The sequence below is a fragment of the Natator depressus genome, chromosome 23 (genome assembly GCF_965152275.1).
Source record: "Natator depressus isolate rNatDep1 chromosome 23, rNatDep2.hap1, whole genome shotgun sequence".
Classification (NCBI taxonomy): domain Eukaryota; kingdom Metazoa; phylum Chordata; order Testudines; family Cheloniidae; genus Natator; species Natator depressus.
In genome coordinates this window covers 4,251,554-4,262,935 of record NC_134256.1, presented here as the reverse complement: position 1 = coordinate 4,262,935, position 11,382 = coordinate 4,251,554, and the positions used below count along the sequence as shown (strand labels likewise).

The following is an 11,382-nucleotide window of genomic DNA, read 5'->3' as shown; positions in this document are numbered from 1 at the left end:
CACGGTCCCCAGACATCTGTGCTCGAGGGGCGTGTTCTGATGCATGAAGAAGTGAAACCAGCTCGAGGGGTTTCCATTTCTGGCTCCCCGGCTGCTCCACCCTTCGGCCTGGCAGCTTCTCTCTCTGGCGCCGGCCGGATCGGACCGAGCAGGGTAAGCTGGGAGTTTGTGAACCGGGCTTTCCAAGCCCAGATCCCTCCAGATTCCCGACTCCCAGCCTCCAGCATCCTCCTCCTAGTGCGCCCCATTAACTCCCCCGGGGAGGTAACCGAGAGGTGCCGGATCCAACCCAGGGCTCCCACCCTGGGGTGCTGGCTGTGTGTGGCAGTTGCCCAGCACACAGACCCAGAGATGTCTGGCCGCATCCGCCCCTGGGCAGTGACTTCCACCAAGGACGGGTGCCACCCCGGGGGGTGTGGCAGGACATGGCCCGTGCAGTACGGGGACAACCGTGGCCGCCGTTGCTCCCCCGTGTCAGTGGTCTGGCGCTTGCCTTGCAGGGACGATGGCGCGTGGGGCTGTGCTGGTGTTCCTGTGGCTGGCCGGAGCGGAGATGCTCCGGGAGGAGCAGGTGGAGCGAATCGGGTAGGTGCCACCGGCAGTGAGCGCTCCTTTGCATTGGTGCCCACTGGCTCCAGCCCTGGGGGGGCAGAGAGGGGTCCAGGGCCCGCGTTCCTATTCTTAGGGACCAGCTGAGAGCTCACTGGACCTGTAGGCACTCGATCCCCATCCCCAGCCGGCTTCATACGGGGATTCTGGGGGGACTGACCCTAGATTACAGCTTCGAGTCCCCACCTGCCCTGCAAGCAAGTTGCAGAGCATCCCCTAGCTAGGGACTCTCCCCACTCATCCAGGGGGCAGGGAGGAGGGTTTAACATTGGTGACCGTGTGGAGTGCAACGTCTGGTTAAGAAACACAGAGGTAGGAGCTGGGGAAAGCCCCTTGGGAATCTCTCTTCCCACCTTGCAGGGGGTCTCCCAGCGTAGGAGGTGGGTTGGGGACATGGCCGGAGCGCACTGGGCTGTGGCTATTCTCTGCCCCCAGAGGCAGATCGGGGGCGTGGCTGGCGGGCCCTGCGCTGTTCCTATTCTCCACTCCTAAGGGGACAGAGTGTGAGTTAGGGTTGCCCTGGCAGGGCCAAGAATGGGGATGGTGGGGGAAAGGACAAAGGGGGCTTAAAGCCACCTCCCATCCTGTCCCTGTCCAGAAAGGGGGTGACTCCGAAGCAGCTCCACTTCCTGTCTCTCTTAGCTACTTGTGCAGCCCCCCATTGCTGCAGCATCTCGGTACCTCAGTCTTTGGTGCTTTTATCCTCACAACCCCGCCCCTGCCAGGCAGGGCAGGGCTAGGCTATCACCCCCATTGTACATATGGGGAAACTGAGGCACAGACTAAGTGACTCGCCCAAGGCCAAGGAATCTGTAGGGAGCTGGGATTTGAACCCAGGGCCCCCAAACCCTACCACTAGGCCACCCTTCCTCTCCACTTCCCCATCTCCTTCCCCGCACCCGCCCCAGCCCCTGCGTGGTCTCTGCAAAGCTCTGCTCTGCCTCTCTAGGTTTTGCAGCTGGAAGTGCATGAAGTTTGTCCAGATGTGGCCGGGATCATTCTGCGTGGTGAGTGCCCGCTGTCCCACCCCCAAACCTTCCCCCCTATGTCTGATCCCTGCCCCACAGCACCTCTGCTCCTCCAGCCCCCAGACCTGGCTGCTGCTGCCACCTACAGGTAGCAAGTGGAACAGCCACATGCACAGTATGAATTACACATTAGGGACTTAAAGCAGGGGTGGCTGCTTGCCAATGCTGGGCCCGTGGTCTGACCTAGGGCAGGGAACATGGGGCCGGCTGGGTCTGTGGTCTGCCCTAGAGCAGCGGACGTGGGGCCGGCTGGGTCTGTGGTCTGACCTAGGGCAGGGAATGTGGGGCCGGCTGGGCCCGAGGTCTGACCTAGGTCTGGGGATGTGGGGCCAGCTGGGGCCCGGGGTTTGACCTAGGTCTGGGGACGTGGGGCCAGCTGGGCCTGTGGTCTGACCTAGGGCAAGGAATGTGGGGCCAGCCAGGTAAGTGCTCTGCCCTAGAGCAGGGGATGTGGGGCCGGCTGGGTCTGTGGTCTGCCCTAGAGCAGGGGACGTGGGGCTGGCTGGGTCTGTGGTCTGCCCTAGAGCAGGGGACGTGGGGCCAGCCAGGTCTGTGGTCTGCCCTAGAGCAGGGGACGTGGGGCCAGCCAGGTAAGTGGTCTGCCCTAGAGCAGGGGACGTGGGGCCGGCTGGGTCTGTGGTCTGACCTGAGGTGGGGGAGAATACCAGGTTAGGCTGGTCTGGACCTGGTGGGGCTGGGGGTGGGGGATCCCAGGTTAGATGGGCCCATAGCTCTGACCCAGGGGTGCAATGCCAAACTAGATGGACCCATTGCTCTGATCCTCTGGCTGGTGTTATGGAGCGTCCGACCCCTGGGTAGGAGCAGGGTGACAACCTAGCCCTCCCCCGCACCGTGAGACACTCGCTGCCTGACCGGATATTGTCATTTCAGTCGGACGGGTCTAAACAACCCCTGTGGGTAGCCGGGCGACCATCCGAGCGGACTCCCCGGGGTGCGTCAGGGCAGGGTAGCCTTAGCTGGAACATCTGCTCCCATGGCTCCCCCCCCCACCCCCCGGTTCTGGGAAGGGGTCCCCAGGTGGTATTTTTTTGGTTTATAGCAGCATCAGGTTAAGCTCACACCCTGCCGCCCCTGGCTGGGTAGGTGGTGGTATCACCGTGCTACTGATGGGGAAAATGAGGCATGGGGAGGGGGTGTGATTGGCTCAAGGGCAGGCAGGGAGAGCCAAGACTGGAACCCTGTCCCCTTGCTCTAACCACTAGACCCCACTCCCTTCCCCGAGCTGGGGATAGAACCCAGGAGTCCTGGCTCCTGAGCCCCCTGCTCTATCCACTAGACCCCACTCCCTTCCCAGAGCTGGGGATAGGACTCAGGAGTCCTGGCTCCTGAGCCCCCTGCTCTAACCACTGGACCCCACTTCCTTCCCAGAGCTGGAAATAGAACCCAGGAGTCCTGATTCCAGTGGGAATAGCTCAGTGAGGGGTGGTGGGCTAAACTGGGACGTGACCATTTCCCCGTTCCTTTGCCTGGAGGCTCTAGGGCCGAGGTTCGACTGTGTCATCCCGGAGTCTGCCGACAGCTGGACCATCCACGGGCTCTGGTGAGAGACGCCCCTCGAGGCAGGTGGGAGGCGTGGGGTCAACGTGGCCTTTCCCCTGACTCTGTGCCCCTTGATCCCAGGCCCAGCAATGTCATGAACTGCTGCAGCTGCTGGCAGCTCTTCCCCTCTGACCTGATGGTAAGTGATGCCCTGCTGACCCCACATCCAGACGTCCTGATCCAACCACAGCAGGGCTGGGAGCCAGGACTCCTGGGTTCCCTGCCCAGCTCTGGGAGGGGAGGGGAGGAGAGTCTAGTGGTTAGAGTGGGGTGGGTGTTGAGAGCCAGGACTCCTGGGTTCTGTTCCTGGCTCTTCCACATACTCCCTGTCTGACCTTGGGTGGGCCAAGTCTCCCCCCCCCCGGGTGCCTCAGTTTCCCCATGTTTGAGAGAGGTACCGGTGTGAATGGATGCAAAGCCATGGGGAATCTAGTCCCTTCTCCTGGAGTCTCCTAGGTAGCCGTGGGTAAGGGGCCAACTGCTCCAGACCCTGAATCATATACGGGCAGAGCAAGGCTGAGGGTTAGATCTGAGGAATGGAAAGAATAAATCCCGCCTTATGTGACTCCACCCTAGGGGTACGTGGCTGAGAGACTGGTGGGGGGGCTGCTGCCTCCTCTTGGAGTCCTGGCGGGGGGTATGGGGAGGAAGGGATGATTCCCCGGCTTGGGGGGCACTGATGGATTGTGGTCTCATCTCAGAGGGGATGGAGCTGGAGTGCAGCCTGCTGGATCTGATGTCTCCTCTGTACAGGGGAGGGTGACCCTGGGCCAAATTGTGGGACCCCTCTCCCCGCCCCGGCCTGGGACAAGGGACGGGCCTCTCAGCCTTACCTGCTTTTCTCTCCTACGCCAGGATCTGCCCCAGCAGCTGGCCCAGCACTGGCCCACCTTCCTCAACGCCAGCAGCTTCAAATTCTGGTGAGTGGGGTGGCCGGGGAGTGTTGGGGGGGGGGATCTCAGGCCCATCAGGGGGAGGAGCGGCTGGGTTGGTGGTGGAGGGGAGGGGATCCAGGGGGGATCTGCTGTGGACATGTTGGGGGAGGTTAGAGCTGAGACTCGGGGTGGGAAATGGGGCAAGCTGCAGGGAGAAAGCGTCGGGGGGGGGGGAGCACCGCAGGGGAGGGAGCTGTGCGGGGGAAGCTGCAGGGGAGAAAGCTGGGGGGCAGAGTAGTGGGGAGGCCGCAGAGAGGATGCTCAAGAGGCCATAGGCACAGGTGGGAGTGTGGAGGCTGCCCTATAGGGTCAGGTGTCATGGCTGGCAGATCCCACTGCCCCCCGAGCCTGGATTCCCAGCATGGGGCCTGGAGGGGGGGGGATGTGACTGACTCATGGGCATTTATTTCCCCCCCCGCCACAGGAGGGAAGAGTGGCAGAAGCACGGGACCTGCGCTGGGTGCATGGAGGCCTTGAGCTCCCCCAGCAAGTACTTCGGGGCGGCCCTCGGCCTGCGCACCACGTACAACGTCGACGGGTGAGCCGGGCACGGGGCGAGCTGGGCAGCCAGGCCGGAGAGCAAGGGAGAATAGCCCCCTGCGGGGGGGGGCACACTTCCAACCCCCACCCCACCCCACCCCTTGGTGACAGCAAAGCTCCCACCGGGGCAGGGGCTCGGTCGTTCACTGGCTTTGGGTTATGGGCTGCGCGACTGGGATTCCTCATGGGGGAGACGGGGATCTGCCACAAGGTAATCTCTCATGAAGGGATCTAGGGGGTGGAGCTCTGTATGGAGGGGATCGCTCAGTGTTGGGGGATCTATAGTGAGGGGATCTATCAGTGCTGGGGGATCTCTCAGTATCGGCGGATTATAGTGAGGGGAGCTCAGTGTTGGGGATCTATAGAGGGGGGAATCTCTCAGTGTTGGGGGATCTGTTGTCAGTAATCGCTCTGTGTTGGGGAATCTGTAGTCGGGGATCTCTCAGTGTTGGGGGATCCCTCAGTGTTGCGGGGATTCTCTCAGTGTTGGGGGATTATAGTGAGGGGAGCTCAGTGTTGGGGATCTCTCTTTTAGGGGGCTGTACAGTCTGGGGTTGGGACAATCTGTAACAGGGGTATGACTTTCTCTAGGGGATCGATGTACAGTACTGGGGTCTCTCGGGGGAGCTATAGCAGGGCAATCTACAGTTCAGCACTCTCTCTCTCAGGGGGATGTTTATGGGGTGAATAGGGTCTCTGTCGGGGGGTGGTTCTGTCTATGGGGAAGGTGGGGCTCCCTCTCTCCGGGCAGTGCTCTATGGGGTGGGGTCGGGGCTCACGGAGGAGGCTGGTGTTCTGGTGGCACTGCAGTGCTGGGGTCGTGGGGTGATTTTACCTCCCCCTGCCCCTCCGTCTGACCCCAATTCCTTTCCCTTTCGCACAGAGCATTCCAGAGAGCCGGGATCCTCCCGTCCTGCAATCACAGCTACCAGGTACCCCCGAGCGCGCCTGCCCCACGGACTCCCTAGGGCCCCATCCCTGGTGTGAGGGGCTCAGCTCATCCCGCCCCTTGGGATCCCTGGCCTTTTCCAGCTGGGTTTGCCCTTGGCGGAGGATGGTTTGTGGAGGGGGGAACTCCCGCCCCCATCACCTCTGCAGTGTCCTGCTTGCTGACCTGTCCCATCCTGCCTCCACAGCTCCACACCCTCCAGGAGGCTTTGGTGCCCATCCTGGGGAAGGAGCATGAGCTGCAGTGTGTGACCGACCGCCAGGTGGGTGCCTTTCTCGCGCTCTCCAGGGGCCTGTGGGCAACAGCTGTGGGGTAGGGTAGGAACCACCAGGGATTCTGGGTAATAAACAATGGGGCGCTGGGTGAGAGCAGAGCCTATGGGGCACTCTGGAAAACAGAGGCTGAGGTGCTGGGGTTGGGCAGAGCCCCAGGGGATACTGGGTAACAGAGAATGGGACATGGGGGTTGGGCAGGGAGATTGTGGGTGCTGGGGCCAAGCAGGGGCTTGGGGTCACAGAAAATGGGGCCATGGGGCTGGGTAGGGCTGTGTGTTTTTGTTGAGCCTCCGGGGCCTTTTGCTGAAGCTATGAGAGGATCTGGCCCTCCTGCAGCAGGGAGTTCCGCAGGTCGGTGCGTGGCAAAGCTTTTACTTCTGCTCCTCGGTTCTATGCCTCACCACCCTTCTTCCCTCCCACTGTGCCACAGGCCCACCAGGTCCTGGTGCAGCTCAAGGTCTCGCTCTTCAGCAACTTCTCTGCTGGGTGCCTGGAGGAGGGAGCCTGGGATTTCTCCCCCTACCGGCCCTGCGAAAACCAGAGACGCGTCTTCTACTTCCCTCCGAACCAGAAGAACCCACGGGACCCCTGCCCCTGACTGGTGGTGGGGGTGGGGTTGGAGGGTCTTGTGGCTCAGCAGCAGAGAACCCCGTGGAAAGCTGGAAATCAGGGGCCCTGTCACCAGAATAAAGTCCTCGGGAAGGATCTACTGAATCTTGTGCATGCAATTATTTTGTTAGCATGCCCCCTGCTACAGAACCATGGCCACTGGCTACACGGGACCCAGGCATCCAGGACCCAATGTGGTTAAAAGGGGAACAAATTCCATGGCGGAGGGGGTAAAGGGAGAGTGCCCCCTAGAAGGCATCTGCCTCGCTCGTCTGTACCTGGCACAGACAAGCGGGGCAGCGGGGAGGTGGGGGTGACAACAGAAACGCCTGGCCCTCAAGGCTGAGCTTACCAACCCAGTGCCCCTGCTCTAACCACTGGACTCCACTCCTCTCCCAGAGCCAGGGATGGAACCCAGGAGTCCTGACTCCCAGCCCCCCTGCTCTAACCACTGGACTCCACTCCCCCCCAGAGCCAGGAATGGAACCCAGGAGTCCTGACTCCCAGCCCCCCTGCTCTAACCACTGGACTCCACTCCCCCCCAGAGCCAGGAATGGAACCCAGGAGTCCTGACTCCCAGCCCCCCTGCTCTAAACACTGGACTCCACTCCCCCCAGAGCCAGGAATGGAACCCAGGAGTCCTGACTTGTGCAGGGGGAGCTCTGGGTGCTCCCTAAAGCGACTGCTCCTCCCGCCCGCCCGGTGGGATTGCCAGCACTTTCTCTCTTGTGTTGTGTAGACTCAGAGCAGCTGTCAGAGGCCTATTTCCTGAGCTCTCTAGCCACAGGTAAGAGCCAGGCTGGGATGGGGCAGCCCTGTCTGGCCCCACTGGGCCTAGTCCTGGGGGGGGTCCCCCTAACCCATCTCCCCCAACCATGTCCAGGACGGGACATCCCTGTCCGGGCCCATCACACGGCTCCCCGCGCCACATGCCCCATCTCATTCTATTACATCGCTCAAAATCCTGCCCTCTCCCAGGCCTCCTCCTCTGGGCCTGTCATGCCACATGCTTCCAGGCCCTGTTCCTGCTCCCACCCCCTTCCCGGATCTCCATGGTGCCTCCCCCCAGTCAGACCCCGGAGGACAACTTCACCAGCTAGGAAGTGAACTAGCCCAGGAGGGTCTGGCCACCGATCCTGCCAGGAATACCCAACATAACTGGCCCAGGAGAGGCCTGGAAGGAGTAAAATCTAGACATGCTTGCAAATTTAGAGAGTTGGGGTAGGGCTCTTAAGAACATGAGAACGGCCATACTGGGTCAGACCAAAGGTCCGTCTAGCCCAGCGTCCTGTCTTTCGACAGTGGCCAATGCCAGGTGCCCCAGAGGGAATGAACAGAACAGGGAATCACCAAGTGATCCACCCCCTATCGCCCATTCCCAGCTTCCGGCAAACAGAGGCTAGGGACACCGTCCGTGCCCGTCCTGGCTAACAGCCACTGATGGACCTATCCTCCATGAAATTATCTAGTTCTTTTTTGAACTCTGTTATGCTCTTGGCCTTCACAACATCCTCTGGCAAGGAGTTCCACAGGTTGACTGTGAGTTGTGTGAAAAACTTTGCCATGCTGCATGGGAGAGGGGCCAGGGCTGGGCCAGTAACAGGCTGGGCTGTGACCAATGGCCACTTTTCATTGGAGTGGGCTTTGCATTGCCAGGGCTGTAGCGTTCCCAGCGTGGGCTGGCTGGTTCAACCCTGTTGGCACACTGCAGCTGCCAACCTCCCTGTACTGATTGCTTTGGGCACCAGATTGGCACTGCAATACCGGGGCATTTAGCCTGATTTCTCCCTCTGCATAAGCCTTTCGCTGGAGCCTTTATTTATTTATTTAGTGAGGGGGGGCTGGGGGGGGGGGATAATGCCACCTGCAAAACACATCACCTTTCAGCTCCCTGGTCGGGCTGTGGAAATCGCTTAGTCGGTGAGGGATTGTTTGGGCAGAGTTTTAGTTTTTGCTCTTTGGCAGGGCCGGCCTTAGGGAAAACGGCGCCCTGGGCGAACTTGTATTTTGGCGCCTGGCCCATTGCCCCTGGCTCCCCACCCCACCTTTGCCCCAATCCCTGCACCCCGCTCCTGCACTCCTAACCCCCTGCACTGTGCCCCGTTTGCCCCACTCCCTGCACACACACCCTGCACCCGTAAGCCCTGCACCTCCCTCCTGTACCCCAATCCTGCACTGTGCCCCCTTCACCCAGCCCCTGCACCCCTCTTCCTGTGCCCATGTGGGGAAACAGACCCTGGATGAAGGGAGCAGGTGGCATTGCTGCTTACTCCCCCCCCCCCCGGCAACCGCTGCTCCTCCATGCACTCCTAGGGGGCTATGGGGGGTGGGGGACCAGGAGCAGCATCTCGGTCACTTTCCCCACCTGGGCTGTGTAAGGGGAAGACTGGACAGCAGCAGCCCAGGAGGCGAAAGTGAGCTGATGCACAGAGCACGTGGTGTTGTGCCTTGCCCCCCTGCCCCCCGCCACCTCCAGGCACCCGCGTGGCGTGCGTGAGGCTGTCAGAGACTGAAACACTTGCCCTTGCCCCGTTGGCTTCCTGGGCAGCGGCTGAGGTGGGAACCCCCCCTCCTGTCCATGGCCTGCTCCGGCAACTAGATTCAGCCATAAGAGACCATTTGGACCCACGAGTCCGACCGAGGCCAGAGACGCTGGCCCGGCGAGTCCTGGTTCGAGCTACAGGAGAGCGATTGGAGATGTACAGCTGGGGCGGGAAGCGTCCGAGTGAGAGAGACGCCCCCCACAAGTGCAGGGAAGCGTGTCCAACGGTTAATGACACTCATCCAGTAGCTAGATTGAGCTGTTGTTGTCTCTCAGACAGATTTTACACACCTCGGTTCGTTCTCATGGCTTGTTGGAAAGGTCACCACGTGTCCACAGCCCTGCTGAAGGGCGACCATCAGAACAGGGCATGGCAGCTTCAGATGGGTCACCCCCATGGCTGCACTGAGAGGTACCACCCCCCCATCCTTGCTCCTCCAGGCTCACCCCCTTCTCCGTTCACCTGCTTTGCCCCGACCCCGCTCTGCACCAGCCTGTGCGATCGTCTGCCACCCGGCACAGCGAGATCGCCGGTGGCTGCGGCATGCCTTCGCCTTTCTGGGGCCTTCGCCGGCCCATTGAGCTGCTGGTAATGGTTGCAAGCCAAAGCATGAGCCATCGCATTGAATATGGGGGCACCGCTGCCCGTGCTCAGAGGGTTTGGCCTGGCTCCTGGAAGGGATTTATGTGCCTCATTCCCATTGAAATTAATAGTGTGTGTGAGGGATGCTAGGGGGGTGCATGGCCGTAGGTTGGGGTGACACCAATGAGCGGTGTAGATGCCTGCAGACCTTTAATGCGGAGGGCCGGGGGCCTTACACAATCAGCTGCTTTGGACCAAGGTTAAACTAAACAGTACCGTACAGCCTGAGCGGCGTCTCTCTGTTCCCTAGAGATATTAAAGGCTCACAGCTGGCCACGCAGTGAGAGCCAAACTATTTTAGGTCACCTGGTCCCCCACGCCTGTGTCTCTGTGAGATTTTTTGGCTTCCCGTGCCTGTCCTACGTCCCGTTCCTCAGCTGTGAACGACTCGCGTGACTGGCCCATTTCGTTTAACCTTTCCTTCTGCTCCAAAGCTGCCAACGGTTCTTCGAGTCACTTCAGGCTGGCCTTAAGAAAAGCAAGAGCCCCAGGGAGGTAGCTGGGGCCTGCTGGCTGGGGAATATGATGCAGGCAGGAGGGAGCATGGCCGAGGGGTTAGAGCAATGGCCACCCGAATCTTATTCCTAGCACAACCCCTGGGCCTGCTGGGGGCCCATGAGTGAGCCACTTCCCTGCTCCGTGCCTCAGTTTCCCCACCTGTAAATGGAGCTACGGCTGGGGCTCTGCTTTGCAAGGTGCTTTGAGCTGGACGGATGCAAAGCTCTAGGAATCCATTGTAGGTGGAGCCTCTAATTCGTAGGGCACCGGCAAGCCCTAAAAATCTCAGCGGTGTTAAATAGCAGGAATAAACTGCCGTCCCCTGCCGGCACGTGCCATTTCTGGGCCCCACGACCTAACGCCAGCGGTGGCTGCTGCCAGTCAAGCCCTGGCAGACAAGCTGCTGTTTAGAGAGTTAACTGTATTTCAAAGGCAATAAGATAAATACCGAGGGCAAATTTTCCAGCAAGTCTATTAACCCAGCTGCCACTTCAACCCCGCCACCCCCCCAAGCCCCCATCAAACACCCATCCCTTCAAATCCCCCACCCCTCAGGACAGGGACCATCCAGCACAGAACACGCTAGAGCCAATTCACCCGGCAAGGTCCTCGTCCCTCCATGGCCACACTCAGTGGGGAGGGATCTTGCCAAACTCTCCCCCCCCCATGGGCTGGAGGCAGCTTTTAAAAACCTCAGTTGGGAGCAAAGGTTGGGGGGGGGGGAATTCTGCCAGGGAGGCAGGATTGAAATTTGACCCTCCTTTGAATCTTTCCAGCCAAAAAGCTCCCCGTTCGCGTAAGTTTTGAAGGACCCATTCTGCTCATCCCATAGGACCTCCTGTGTAACCCGGACCGGTGACTCACACACCATAATTCCAGCATTCAGCCCCTAGCTGGTGATGGAGCTAGCTTGGCTCGAGAACGAGGCATACAATCTTGCTGAGACGCCAGAGTGATGGAGAACCCGGCCCGGCACTGAGAGAGCTCTTCCAATGGCTCACCACCCATGGTGTTAAAAACCTGCACCCCGATTTCCAGCTGACTCCGCCCAGCCACGGGATCGCACTCTGGATTAAACACCCATGGTGTTAAAAACCTGCACCCCGATTTCCAGCTGACTCCGCCCAGCCACGGGATCGCACTCTGGATTAAACACCCATGGTGTTAAAAACCTGCACCCTGATTTCCAGCTGA

The 11,382-nt window shown here is 60.5% G+C and overlaps 1 protein-coding gene across 1 annotated transcript; it reads left to right on the top strand.

Annotated features, from left to right (window-relative positions):
- Positions 1-512: 512 nt before the first annotated feature.
- Positions 513-6,592, top strand: LOC141976521 (ribonuclease T2-like). The gene is made up of 9 exons (XM_074937520.1): positions 513-585; positions 1,559-1,616; positions 3,131-3,198; positions 3,279-3,336; positions 4,053-4,117; positions 4,557-4,670; positions 5,556-5,604; positions 5,809-5,883; positions 6,327-6,592. Exons 1-9 carry the CDS (start codon positions 554-556, stop codon positions 6,492-6,494), a joined length of 687 nt encoding a protein of 228 aa, XP_074793621.1. The 5' UTR covers positions 513-553; the 3' UTR covers positions 6,495-6,592.
- The last annotated feature ends 4,790 nt before the right edge of the window (positions 6,593-11,382 follow it).